The sequence below is a fragment of the Peromyscus maniculatus genome, chromosome 3, assembly GCF_049852395.1.
Source record: "Peromyscus maniculatus bairdii isolate BWxNUB_F1_BW_parent chromosome 3, HU_Pman_BW_mat_3.1, whole genome shotgun sequence".
Taxonomy (NCBI): Eukaryota; Metazoa; Chordata; class Mammalia; order Rodentia; family Cricetidae; genus Peromyscus; species Peromyscus maniculatus.
The window spans coordinates 125,991,272-126,006,127 of NC_134854.1; the positions used below are offsets into that span (position 1 = coordinate 125,991,272).

Below are 14,856 nucleotides of genomic sequence, written 5' to 3' on the forward strand. Positions count from 1 at the left end.
TCTGATGATGACTGGATAAGGCACTGATCTATGAGGATAGTAGAATATCAATAGGAATTATTTTAATTGATTTCTGTTAAGACCAGTAGTGTTTGCTTTTACCATTGAACTCTAGGCTATCTAGTCTTAGTTAGATAAGCAGTGTTGGGTCTGGGTTCCTTCTTGTGGAGAAACTACACCACTCTTGGACATATACCCAAAGGGCACTCCATTTTACCAGAAGGACACTTGCTCAACTGTGTTCATTCTGGCTTCAATAATAGCCTGATGAGGGCTGTGGGAGTATACAGCAGGTGACAACTAGTATTTAACAGGTTCACTCACCAGACATGGAGCCCCACTTGGCAAAGCCAAGTAAATTACAATTTGCTTTTGTCTATAATTTCTCCCGTGTACCACTGCATTTCTTTCCTAAAAACAACTATGTGTATTCACCCCACTGTTATGTGTTTCTCTTGTGAAAATAGTCCATCTATTGTGCACACTTTTAGTTGTGTATGGTCAGGAAGATGATTTCTGTTTAAGCTATATAATTTTGATGAATAAAAATAATACTAGAATATATTTCATAACTAACAGAGGAAAGTAACAGTGTTCTCAATCACAAAGACAGCTAATTTTAGAATTCAGAACAAATTCAAAACAGACTAGCTGCCTCTGCAGAGAATATACAAGCATAAGTTCCAGGTGTTTATTGCTGAATCAAGGTCAGACTTGAAACAACTTTGGTAGACATAACCCTCTGCAATAATTCTCTTTCTGCATGTAACACAACCATTTAAGTTTCAGCCTACTAACTGTTCTTGTTAAGTCCTGAATTTCAATATCATTCTCTGTCTGTGAATGCTAACCACTCAGGCTATGTGCTTGGCCAAGTGCTACTCATTAGCCGGTCAATGTGACCTTCCTAGCCTGAGAGAAACCATGGCATTCCTTATGTATGTATCACTCAGGCTCTATCTCTGATTGTTTACTCTAGAAGTGCTTTGTGACCCTGAAAATGTAACTCATATGTATGCTGAGTTTGGCTATGAGAGGAAGAATGTGAAGGAACTGTGTAAAGAGCTGTGCAGTGTGTGTGTGTGTGTGTGTGTGTGTGTGTGTGTGTGTGTGTGTGTGTGTTGAAAGAGAGATGTAGCTGAGTGGGTAGAGAGACATAGAACATGTAGTTGTATAGAGAAGAAATGTGTTTTCACTTATAAGGATCTATTAATCATTAAGCAAATGATAATCAAGCTACAATCTATAGACCTAGAGAGGTTAGGTAAAGAGGAGGTTCTCTAGGGGGCAATGCAGGGATCTCCCTGGGAGGGGGAAATAAAATGCATTTTACAGGCAGACTGGGGGTGGCTGAAGATCATTGAGGGGAAATCAGGTTGAGGGGGAAATGGGATGGAGGGAGAGAGTTCTGGGAGAGACTACAGGAATTGGGGTGGGGCATTTGTGAGGTGGTGTGGAAAACTAGTGCACTGGAAATTCCCTGGCATCTATGAAGGTGATCTTAATAAGGACTCTTAATTGTGAGGGTTACAGAGTCTCAATTGGTCATTTCTAGGTGAGGCTTCCAGTGGTGGGACTAGGTTGCTTTCAGTTGAGTTTTTGGCCAAGCAATGCTGAGGTAGATCGATTCCCAATTTTCTGAGGAACTGCCATATTGATTTACATAATGGTTGTACAAAGTTGTACTTCCACCAGCAATGGAGGAATGCTCCCCTTGCTCAACATCCTCTCCAGTATGACCTGGTACTTGTGTTATTGATCTTGGGCATTCTGATAGATATAAGGTGGAATCTCGAAGTAGTTTTTATTTGCATTTCCTTGATGTTTCATTTCCTAAGGATGTTGAACAATCCTGCAAGTGTTCCTTAGCCATTGAGATTCCTCTGTTGTGAATTCTCTGTTTATATCAGTATCCCATTTTAAAATTGGAGAATTTGCTTTTTGATATCTAATTCCTTGAGTTCTTTATATATTTTTGATATTACTCCTCTATTGTGGATGTGGAGTTGGTAAAAAAAATCTTTTCCTATTCTGTAGGCTGCCGCTCTGATGGAATGGCAGTGTCCTTTGCCTTGCAGAAGCTTTTCAGTTCCATAAGGTCCCATTTATTAACTGCTATCGGTGTTCTATTCAGCAAGTTTTCTCCTCCAATGAGATCAAAGCTTTTCCTCATTTTCTCTTCTCTTCTATCAGGTTTAGTGTATCTGATTTTATGTTGATGTCTTTGATCCAATTGAACTTGAGTTTTGTGCAGGGTGATAAGTATGGATCTATTTGTATTCTTCTACATGCAGACATACAGTTTGACTTACACCATTTGTTGAAGATTCTTTCTTTTTTCCATTGTGTTTTTCTGGCTTCTTTATAAAAATTCAGATGTCTGTAGGTGTGTGGATTTATGTCTGGGTCTTCAGTCCAATTTAATTGATCAACATATATGTTTTTATGCCAACACCAGTTTTTTGTTTTGTTTTGTTTTATTAACATAGGCACTTAGTGCTATGACCTTTCCTCTTAGCACCACTTTCATTAGAATTCAAAAGTTTGAGTATGCTGTGTATTCATTTTCATTGAATTTTAGAAATCTTTAATTTCTTTATTTCTTCTGTCTTGAACCACTTTTCATTCCATAGAGATTTGTCAGTTTCCATGAGTTTGTAACCTTTCTGTTGCTTCTGTGATGATATCCAAATTTAATCCTTGGTAGTCTGATAGGATACAGGGATTTATTTCAATTTTCTTGTATCTGTTGAGACTTGATTTATATCCAAATGTGGTCAACTTTGGAGAAAGTTACATGAGATGCAGAGAAAAAGGTATATTCTTTAGTGTTTGAGTGACATAGTTTGTAAATATCACCTGTAATGTCCAATTGGTTTATAACATGTTAAGTTTAGCATTTTTTATGTTTAGTTTTTTTTTTTTTCTGGATGACCTATCCATTGGTGAGTCTCCCACTATGAGTGTGTGAGGGTCAATAAATTGTTTATGATGTAGTAATGTTTCTTTTTTAAATTTGGGTCCCTTGTTTTTAGGACATAGATGTTAAGAATTGAAAGGTCATCTTGGTGGACTTTTCTTTTGATGGGAATGTTATGTCATCTACTATCTCTTTTGATTAGTTTTGCTTTGATGTTTATTTTGTTATACACTGAATGGCTAAACCAGCTTGATTCTTAGGTCCATTCACTTGGAATATTTTTTTCTAGCCCTTTACCCTGAGGCTACGTTTATCCTTGAAGTTGAGGTATGTTTCTTGGACACATCAGAAGGATGGATACTATTTTCACAAACATTCTGTGCTTCTTTTTCTTTTTATTAGGGAATTGAGACCACTGATTTTTAGAGATGGTGGTGGTGTACATGTGAGTGTATGTATGCCTCTCTCTCTCTCTCTCTCTCTCTCTCTCTCTCTCTCTCTCTCTCTGTGTGTGTGTGTGTGTGTGTGTGTGTGTGTGTGTTTCCCTTCTTTTGATTTTGCTGGTGTGAAATGAGATTATGTATCGTCTATGTTTTCGTGGATGCAGTTAGCCTCCTTGGGTTGGAGTTTTTCTTCTAGCACCTTCTGTTGGGCTAGATTTGTAGAAAGACTGTGTTTAAATTTGGCTTCATCATGGAATATCTTATTTTCTCCATCTTTGTTGGTTAAAAGTTTTGCTAAGTAGTAACCTGGACTGACATCTGTACTCTCTTAGAGTCTGCCGCACATAAGTCCAGGCCCTTCTGGCTTTTAGAATCTCCACTAAGAAGTAAGGTGTAATTCTAATAGGTCTGCCTTTATATGTTACTTGGTCTTTTTCCCTTGCCATTTTTAGTATTCTTTCTTTCTTCTGTACGTTTAGTGTTTTGATTATTATGTGTCAAGGTATAATCTTTTCTGGTATAATCTATTTGGCATTCTGTATGCTCCTTATACTTTTATAGGCATGTCGTCCTTTAGATTAGGGACATTACTTGTATGATTTTGTTGAAAATATCTTCTGGGCTCTTGAGCTAGAATTCTTTGTATCCTCTACTCCTTTTATTCTTAAGTATAGTCTTTTCATGGTGCTCCAGATTTCCTAGATATTTTGTGCCAGGAGTTTTTTAGACCTAACCTTTTCTTTGACTGATGTATCCATTTCTTTTATTGTATCTTCAATGCCTGAGACTATCTCTTCATGCTCTTGTATACTGTTGGTGAAGCTTTCTCCTGTAGTTCCTATTCAAATTCCTAAATTTTTCATTTCCAGAATTCCCTTTGTTTGTATTTTCTTTATTAATTTTATTTTCATTTTCTGGTCTTGAACAATTTTATTCCTTTCTGTCAACTGATTGTTTATGTTTTCTTGGGTTTCTTTAAGGGATGTATTCATTTCCTCGAGCTTTTTCTTTGTGTTACCCTGGCTTTCTTTAAGAATTTATTTTAAGAATTTTAAGAATTTATGAATTTCCTCACACTGTTTGTGTTTTCCTGGATTTCTTTAAGGTACTTACTAATTTCCTTTTTAAGGACCTCTATCATCTTTATATACTTGGTTTTAGGGTTTTTTTTTTTCTTGTGTTTCAGCTATGCTGGCATATTCAGGGCCTGATGTGATAGGATAGCTGGGCTCCAGTAAAGACATATTTTCCTGCCTATTACTGTCTTTTACACTTGATCTGGTATTGTTATAGGTCGAAGTGATGATTTCTGGATTTGTCCTTGTTGGGTGTATTTTGTTTCTTGGTTTCTGTTTATTCCCTGGATTTTTAGAGTATGTGATGGCTGTGTGTTGCCTGTTTTTCTGGCCTGCTTGGGTAGTATGCTCATAGGAAATGCTTGCCGGTATTGGAGGCTGGGATACTGGGATAAGGAAGGTTGGAGGAGAAGGTATTTGTGATCTCTTGGGAATGGGTTGAGACAGGAAAGAGAAAACAGAGCCGATTTCCTGCTTCAGAATTGGAGATGAACCTGGTGGGGAGTTGGGAGGCAGTTGGATCTCAGGAGCAGTAGGAGAATTGTGGGTCTGCCTTCTGCCTACTTATTACTATAGGAGAGGTTGCCCTTGCATTAGCAGGGCATGCCTGAGGTGGTTGGGGTCTGGGAAAAAGGTTGGAGTTGGGGAGGAAAGTTAGAAGGAGCAACATCTGTGGGAACTATGGGAGATGAGAGTGGGCTGGGCTGCCAAGGGTGTTCTGCTGTAGAGCTGGTTCTGCTGTAGAGCTGGGGATGAGACCCAGAGATTGGAACTGGAGGAACAGAAAAAGAAGAGAAGGTCTGGGGCAGCCTCATCTTACCATATTCTTAACAGTGTTTGCATCTGTACGATAGATATGAGAAAAAAGACATGAAATGCTGAATTTCTTACTTGCTCATTTTTATGACAAAAATGTCATTGGTGATTAATAACATAGAAAATATTAAGGTTACATTAAAAGTGAATATCTTGTGTCTCATGTCTCATGGTGATGATTTTATCAGGTGTTCCAAAATTCCCAAAAGAAAAAATTGAACCCTTGGATGTGGAGGAAGGGGATTCCATTGTCCTGCCCTGCAACCCTCCCAAAGGCCTCCCGCCTTTGCATATCTATTGGATGAATATTGGTAAGTAGTGTTCTGGTCCACCATTCTGGGTCACTATTAATTGTTAATTCCATGCACTATGTAAGTAACATAATGAAAACAACCATTCATATGTGATTGACTATCCTGTAGAATCAAATAGATTTCAAAACTGGATACATGTGAAATTCCACCCTTTCTCCTGAGAATAAACTGGAATGTATATATAAAAACAATAGAAAATCATTACATTCCTTGATTTATAATATTTGGAGGGCGAGTATTCATATGATAGGACACACCTGTGAAAAATCTTCCTTCCACAGTCCTTATCTTTGGAACACAGGATAGGTCAGAGTTGAAGGGTCTTGGGTTTGTTGTTTGTTTAGTATTACAGTTTTATCTTAGTTCTATCTGATAAAAATCAGTGGCCTATAAACAGTGTCAGCCTGTGTGATTTATCTTCTGAAGTGCTTTGGTGGTTCCTGAAACCTCCCACAAAGCCTCTTCTGTCACATGCTTCATAGCAGCCCTCTGGGTGTTTTCCCCATTGTGTTACATAGAAAAATCATATTTGTAAAGCAGCCAGAGGAGAATTAGTGAAGCTACACTTGTCTGCAGCCAAAATCTGTATCCTTCACTCATCCTAGAATTACACAACTGCTCCCCAATGCAGGATGATTGGTGCTCACACAAAACTTTTGAGGAGCACAGCTTCAGAGAAATATCATCGCGAGAAAATAAAAGTAATAATTGATTGTCATTAGGACTGAACACTTTTCAGATAAGCCATAGCAAAGGTAGAGACCAATTGGTAATGAGAAAAGGAACACCGAACTTCTGGCAAATCTGTGAGATTCTCAGCCTTCCAAAGATTTCATTGTTGCCTATTTTTAGCTGTGTTCTTGCTCACTCCTCTTACAGTAAGAATAAACTGTAGAAAACTAGGAAAAACAGACAAGAAGACATCACAATATAAATTATATAAAAAATAGAAATGTAAAAATCTGATGCAGCATTGTGAGAAGGGGCAGCCCATTTTAGTGACAAGGTTTCACTTTTGCTTTTTCCTTGCAGAATTAGAACACATTAAACAAGATGAAAGAGTTTACATGAGCCAAAAGGGAGATCTGTACTTTGCAAATGTGGAAGAAAAAGACAGTCGAAATGATTACTGTTGCTTTGCTGCATTTCCAAAATTAAGGACGATTGTACAAAAAATGCCAATGAAACTAACTGTGAACAGTTGTAAGTCCAAATGATTTATTCTTCCTTCACTCATGCTGAATGCAAATATGTGCGTAATTTCATTCTTCTCTCCGAAGACATTTTTCTACCATTGTTTTGTTTAACTCCCGAGACTTCCTACAAATGATCTAGGCATCTGCAGCTGCACATCCACAGTAGCTGTGTCTCTGGCAGCCAGAAAATAAAATCTCAATTCACAGTACGAATGTGTTTCATTTGATGTCTGCAGGATCTACTCATTTTCAGTGAGCATAAGGCACATCTCAGGCATGGGCTCACCATGACCTTGGATAAATCAGCAGGCTGAAAATGAAGGAGACAAAAATTGAGTCAAAAGAAAATCACCATTTATATTTTTTATCACATCAACCTTTTTCTTTGTCCTTCTCAAATTGACAAAGTTATCTGAATTGATTTTCTGTTTCCTATTTGAATCCGCACATGCATATCTGGATTCCCAAAAGGGGAGAAGTAATTAGTGGGAGGTGAAGTGGTAAGATCAAAGGCAAAGAATAATCCCAGCACCTTCCTGACTGAGTAATTGGCCCTGGTCGAGCAGAAGTTTAGCATGACGATTTCATTGTCTAATTTAGTCCATGATTGTTCCATTATCTTGTGTCATATGATGTGTTGGGTCTTCTCTATGATGCCTTTCAGTAGACTGAAATCTCTGTAATAGAATTATCACTTGTCTCTTCACAACTTCAAGTTTAAGCTCCATATATATACATATATGTGTGTGTGTATATATATGTATGTATGAATATATAGTCCCATAGACATTGTGCAAATGGAATGGCTGTACTTCATTTTGTAATTTTTCAGAAATAAATGCATGACCTTGACTTTTCATACTTTATTGATGTCAGCATCTACCATTATGTTTGTATTAGTTTCTTCCATCTTTTTTTTTATTTCAGTAAAGCATGCTAATGATTCAAGTTCATCCACAGAAATTAATTCCAAGGGTAAGTTGTCCATGTGAAGCATTTGGGCATTTATTTTTACTTTTAGTCATTCATTGTCATCTCAGTTTGAATTTTTCCTTTATTTACTCCAAGAATTTATGAGAAACAATGCAAATATTTCTGTTAAGTAACCCTTTAGTATAGAAAGTTTTATGATCCACTGTGTTTTAGAATTTAGCAAAGATATATATATATATATATATATATATATATATGTGTGTGTGTGTGTGTGTGAGTTTGTGTGTATATGTAAATATATGTGTGTGTTATCTCTACAAGTAATATATAATCATACATAATTAACATATAAATTTGTATCTGTAGTTTTAGGTATATCTATAAAAGTGTGTGTGTGTGTGTGTGTGTGTGTGTGCGCGCGCGCGTATAAATTTGGCTCTCCTAAGAGTTCACAAATGACATGGAAGGTTGATAACTTTACAAAAGGAAAGAGAATATAAATGTCTAATATCAAGAAAAGTAGACAAACACTGGGTTTAGGAAAGTTAAGTGAATTAATTTTACTTGCAAGACTTATCAGAACAATTGATAAATCACTGTGTATTCTAACTCTGTAAAAGAATGCAGTTTTCAATGCATATATATATACATATACATATATATGTGTGCAGTCTCCAATTCTCTTGTCTATGAAACCTTTTAAGTAGTCAACTTGTTTGCTACACTATAACCCATATATGAATGAAATAAATACCCCTTATATGATGTTAAACTAGAGGCTTCACTTAGATTTCTAGTATACTGATAATGTCATCAGAAGTGGATAAGGCTCCTCTTTGGGTGCCATTTCATGTGTGCTGACTCATCCCCAGCATCATTTTCTTTGAGATTAGTAATACATATAAATTTATATACATATATGTATATATACATATAATCTTCTACATATAATACATGTATATATACTCTTCGAGCACAAAGAAGAACATTGCATATAGTATAAATTCAAAAGTCATTTCTAATATATAAATACATGCAAGGAAATGCAAAGCAGACTGCACATGGTTTCCTATATCTTACACATTTTTCTTCTGAGAGTAGATCAGTATTCATTGTCTTTCCACAAATGATAAAGTCATCTTGGCAATGGTTGTAAAAACAATTTATGTTCATATTTGGAAATGATATCAAAGTGTAGCGTGAATGAAGTGTCTTAATTTGCCATTATATTTTAAAAATACTAAGAAAAGGAGAAATGAAGCTTCCCAGTCTCTACTTAGTGGGGAGACTTACTATGAATCATGTCCTAAAACAGTGTATCCTTGGGGGTCTAAGACTACAAAGAATTTTCTGACGCTAAATAAATTCATAGATGCCTTGTGTTTACTGTAAGTTTCCCCAGTCTGAATTCTCAATAAAGTTCCCCAGGAAGCTGTGTTTTTAGAAGGTATACTATCCAATACTTAGATCAATAAATTAAATAAACATACATAATCATCAAAAATAACAAGGTATGCACAGGGACAAATAGCCAAATGAATAGAAACACATGAACTCTGAACCAATGGCTGAGGGGCCCCCAACTAGATCAGGCCCTCTGAATAGGTGAGACAGTTGATTGGCTTGATCTGTTTGGGAGGCATCCAGGCAGTGGTACCAGGTCCTGTGCTCAGTGCATGAGTCGGCTGTTTGGAACCTGGGGCTTATACAGGGGCACTGGGCTCAGCCTGGGAGGAGAGGACTGGACCTGCCTGGACTGAATCTACCAGGTTGATCTCAATCCTTGGGGGAGTCTTTGCCCTGGAGGAGATGGGAATGGGGTGTGGGCTGGGGGGAAGAGGAGGGGGCAGGGAGGGGGGAGAACAAAGGAATCCGTGGTTGATATGTAAAATTAAATTATATTGTAAAATAAAATAATTAAAAAAGGAAAAAAAGACGTTTTCATCAATGAAAAAAATAACAAGGTATGGTCAAACTATAGAGTACAAAGTCAGACTATCGGTTAACTTGAGGGTGTCTTCAAGAAGTTGTCATGAATCTTCACTTTCTGAAAAAGAACATTGTGGTATACATTGTGACATTTATAAAAGTTGGTAAAGAAACTGAAAGACACCTGGTTCCTTGGATGCATGTCTTGCACAAGAGAATCTGTTTAGGAAGCAGCACACGAAGATGTAACATAAAACGATGTGAAGTCATTTTTAAGAACAATCTAGCACCATAGAATGTTTACTATCTTTATTCGAGAGGGAATTGACTCCTCCTGTTTCTTTTCCAGCAAATTCAATCAAACAAAGGAAACCCAAACTTCTGTTGCCTCCTGCTGAGAGTGGTAGTGCATCCACAATGACTGTCCTCAAAGGGGAAACCCTGTTGCTTGAATGTTTTGCGGAAGGCCTGTGAGTACCCTGGCCTCTGCCCAGCCTTCTCCCATACAGTATTTTAAAGACCACAAAATCAAGACTTTTGCTACATGCATGTTCTTAACCTACTCTTTTTAAAAATAGAAACCCTCTTCCTGTTTCACTGGAGAAACTAATTTGTGCTTTCTTATGCAGACTTCAGGCTACAACTGAAATTGACTTATCAGTATCTCTTTTTATTGTGGAATTCAGGGATCAGGGAAAACCTTAGTGAAGTAAATATTCTAAGTGCTGTCCTCGGAGCATGTGCATTAGTAGACACTCCATCTGTCCTTAAGCCCTTAAGCTGTGCATTTTCTTTTTTCTCTATTCTCTTGTCGGACCCTGGTTTATAGGGCGCTAGCTCCACTGTTATAGTACTTAGAGAGGGTCACAACCTGTGCCCCAAGCCATGTCCAGCTGCCCATCCCCAATAGGCTGATTAAAAGAGTCAAATTAATAGAGAAAAACAGAAAAGAAGATTAAATCAATGTGCCCATATTTTGAAGAGATATAAAAGGATCTGGAAATCCCACCTGGGTCTGTCTTCCGATCCTGAAGTGAGAGTCAAGTTTAAATAGAGATCTAAGGATGTGCACATTGAAGAAACCCCAGCAAGGTGTGGTCCCACATACTGCTGACTCATCAAACATTGTCTTTACTTCAATCTCATACTGTAATGTAGGATGACAAGTTGTTAGAACTATGTGAAATTTCTTCTCAGGGGAGAGAAGTTCCCCCTCTGGCTGCCTCTTTTCCTCCTCCCAGCTTGAGATTCCTGGAGAAATTCTCATTTCTTTGGGGTCCATTGTTTCATTGGTTTTATAGTCTTATTAGAATCTCTTCATTTGTACCAGCCCATTACATTACTCTCTTTTTTTAATTTCCAAAGGCCTCTATTTATTTTCATTTCCTCTTCTGTGTTTTCTGCAAAAGCAGGTCCAGATCATGAAATTTAGGGGACATCAAAACTGGTTGACTAACACTTCCTCATATCTCCAAGATCACTGCCCTGTTTCAGCTCTTCCACCAAAGCCCTAAGGGTTGACATGTTGTCATCTCCTAAAATTGTTGCCTTAGCTGAGCAACTACTGTACATTTATGTGACTGAAGCCATGGTCATATGAGTTCACCTGTTCTACAAGTATTTCCACTGACTTAATGGTCTCCCATTGGGAATGCTGTGGAGAAAGGCATTTCATCTTCCAGTTTATTAATTTGAGATTTGATCATAGTGCAAGTAATGAGAGTCTCTTTAATCAACTAGGATTTGAAATGTCTTAAATTGTGTTACATTAATTAGTTATTAAAAGTAAAATCCACCTTTGTTTATAATTCAGTGAAAAGTCTGAGTGACCTGTTTGAAGTTAGATTGTGAAGTAAAGGAATGATTTTAATTATTGTACAACTTCTAAACTTTCAACAGGTCCCTCCAGCCAGGTTACTAATCAGCCTTAAATCACCAGCGTTAAGTGATAAATTATTTCAATATGTTGTCCCATGACCTCTATGGAGAAAGTTTGGTATCTGTGTGTGTGTGTGTGTGTTTAAGATTTACTCTTATTTTATGTGCATGAGTACTTTGACTATAGGTATGTCTGTGGGCAGTGTGCATGTGTGCAGTGCCCACAGAGGCAAGAAAAGGCAGCAGAGTGTCAGAGGTTGTGAACCACTACATGGATGCTGGGAATTAAAACCAGGTCGTCCACCAGGACAAAGTGCTCCTACCGGCTAAGCCTTCTCTCTAGCCCTGGTCTGTCTCTATGTGAGAAGGTCAAAGCCTTCCCATCTGCTGTAACTTTTGGAACTTTTGGCTAACCACCTGGCATCAGCATGTGTTTATAGTGTGGTAGAAATTAAATTCTTTCAGGCTTTGTCTCTGGTTAGGCTAACTCTGAGGGTGAGGCAAACCTGTTAGCGACTCTTTCCCCTCATCCCCTGCTAACACTGTCATTTACTTTCCGAGGTGGTTGGCATCTGTTCAGATCATCCTCCTCTTACAAAACACACACACACACACACACACACACACACACACACACACACACACACACCAAAACAAACAAACAAACAAACAAAAACATGTGCCTTGTAGAGACTATAGTGTTGGGAATGCACACAAAAGAAGAAAATGGACATCATAAGAAATGTTTGCCTTTGTAACGTGAAGATTCCTGATACTCTTTCATAAGAAGGGGTTTTCCCCCCTCCTAATTGGTTTGAGTTGGACTATTCTCTTTGGTCTTCCTTTAAATGGAGGCAATACTGTCAAAAAAGGTTTTTGAAGGCTGTCATATATATATCGAGGAAGTTTAAAATCACACGCATTCTAGAGTAACAGAAGTAAAAAATCACTGACCATTGCAGTAGTATTTTGCCCTGTACATCCAGGACTCATGTTGTCTCCCAACATTCCCTGACTGTAATCATTTCCACTTGCAGGTTAGGCAAATGAAGCCCACAGAGCTCATACTGAAGAAAAGCGCTATTACAAGCTACTGGAACCTGGCTCATTCAAGCCTTTGGGCACCCAAACCTTAAGCTCCTCTACGCATAACAAACACCAACGTATTTTAACCAAATAAACCCTTTCGGTTTATACAAAGGAAACAGGAGCACTGCATCTGCTCTGAGGCGGTTACATAAAGTACACATTTAAGAAAATAATGATAATAAAAACATCTGTGCTGTTAGTTAAGAACGCTTTCTGTGCACGCATGAGAACCTGAGTTTGCGTTCTCAGCACTCACTTGAAAAGTCAGACATGGCTGGAAACCTGTGACCCTAGCAGTGGGAGGAAGAAGGTGACAAGTGGTAGAGCAGGACACCAGACACTCTTATGCACTTGTAAGCACACTGCCACATGTATCACACACATACACACATGTATACACACACACACACACACACACACACACACACACACACACACGTACACACACACAAATGTTGATATTAATTATGTCAGGGAAGCTTCCAGAGAGATACATAAGTTGGAAAGCTTAGCGATTATAGATTCCTGGAGATGGGGAAGAGTTAAATGATATTTTGACTCTCATGAGGTGTTTACATTCCTGCCATCTTATTGTCAGTGGGGAGATGGTGGTGCTTTAATAATTCACATTCATACTGTGTGAAATAAGAAGAGACTCATCATGAATTTAAGCACATATGATATCTGTGAATCCTACATTTTTAATCAAGAATCAGAAGAAAAGTTACCCACATAAGAACTGGCATAAATATTTGAAGTTATAAAATAATGTATGTTGGTGTGCAAAAAAAAGCATTAAATAACACATTTTCCCTCAACCATCCTTGTTCAGGGTCTGTTAGTAAGTGCTCCTTAAAAATAAAGCAAGCAAGCAAACAAAACAGGACTGTGGAGAATACAGTAGGAAATCTTCTAGGTGTATAATCTACCCCTACTTGTGATGTCAGGTTTCTCTAATTTAAAATCATTTAATTTGATTATATGGAGTGAAGAGTGTTAGATGAATGATTGTTTTCAAGACCAGAAGTAAAAGAAGAATTTGAGGAAAGCAAGATGCATTGCTAAAGCACAGACTCATAAAAATCTGTTTGGGAGGAACTAAGGTCCAGGGCAGCCTGTCACTTGGCAGATTGCCATTTTGACAGACGGTATAAAAGGCAAGCAGGTAGGAAACTTGGACTCCAAGTACTGCTTGGTGGCATGTTCTCTAGAATTCAACAGCTAATCAATATACTCCCACATGTGTCTATCTGTCTGCAATGATCATTTCCTGAGGAAGTCTGCCATGTACTCTGGGCTTGGTCAAAAAGCAGGTTGTTGTTTCAAATCTGTGAGGTTAATTCCTTTGGCCTTGAGAGAAAATAACAGATGTTTGTAAAAAGACCTCATCTTTAACTTCAATATAGTATTTCCTAATAATTGAGCTATTTTATCCATTTTCTTTATGAATAGGTATTTTGAAATAACTGAAATAAACAATTTGAGACAATAATTTAATTATTGGGGCTAGAGAAAATAGTTCAGTAGTTAAGATCACTTACAGATGACCTGATTCAGTTCCCAGAACTCACATGGTCATTCACAATCATCTGTAACTCCACTTCTAGGGGACCTAAAGCCTTATTTGGCCCCCATTGGCACCAGATGTGCATGTATTGCACATATATGCATGCAGACAAAACACTCATAAGCATAAAATTATAATAAATAAATCTTGAAAATTATTTAGTTGGTTCCCGATGGATAGTTTGACCACAAGCATATGTTAGGAAGGATGGATTCCTTTGAAAAGCAGAAATCAAATAGAAACAACTAAGGAAAATGTTAAGTTTTGAATCAATGTGTTATTTAATTAGCTTCTTGAAGCTTGAATTTGACACTGGCAAAATTATAACAGTAAGATAGCTCACTCTCAGATAGTTCTCAGAATAGTAACTAGTAACCAGGAATATGGTAAATAACAGAATTACGTGTTTTCCAATCTTGTAGGAGGAAAAAGCAAAGTTATGCCCACTTAGAGTTGGTTATCAGTGACATTATAAAGTCAAGTGTCATAGGATGTCATTTTTTCACCCTCATTTTTAGAAGAGATTTTTCCACAAACCATTTGGCTTGGCTCATGCTCCTGTTTTCCTTCATTGCAAGTTGAAAAAAGGTATTAGCCCTGCCTTTTGTTTGGCTTTTGTTCATTTTGATCTTGTGTGCCCATCTCTCTCATGCTCCTGAATTAAATTAGGGAGATTCTGAGTAGGAACAGGAGTC

The 14,856-nt window shown here is 37.6% G+C and overlaps 1 protein-coding gene across 11 annotated transcripts in view; it reads left to right on the plus strand.

Annotated features, from left to right (window-relative positions):
* Chl1 (cell adhesion molecule L1 like) overlaps nucleotides 1-14,856 on the plus strand; it is a 208,306-nt gene that overhangs the window by 139,403 nt on the left and 54,047 nt on the right. For 8 of the 11 annotated variants that reach the window (XM_042273729.2, XM_006994360.4, XM_076567475.1 and 5 more), the window contains 4 exons: nucleotides 5,444-5,566; nucleotides 6,602-6,772; nucleotides 7,693-7,740; nucleotides 9,977-10,097. In XM_042273729.2, coding sequence (XP_042129663.2) covers nucleotides 5,444-5,566; nucleotides 6,602-6,772; nucleotides 7,693-7,740; nucleotides 9,977-10,097 — 463 coding nt within the window. The remainder of the gene's footprint in view (nucleotides 1-5,443; nucleotides 5,567-6,601; nucleotides 6,773-7,692; nucleotides 7,741-9,976; nucleotides 10,098-14,856) is intronic. The other 3 variants (XM_042273728.2, XM_076567478.1, XM_076567477.1) reach the window with 1 other exon arrangement.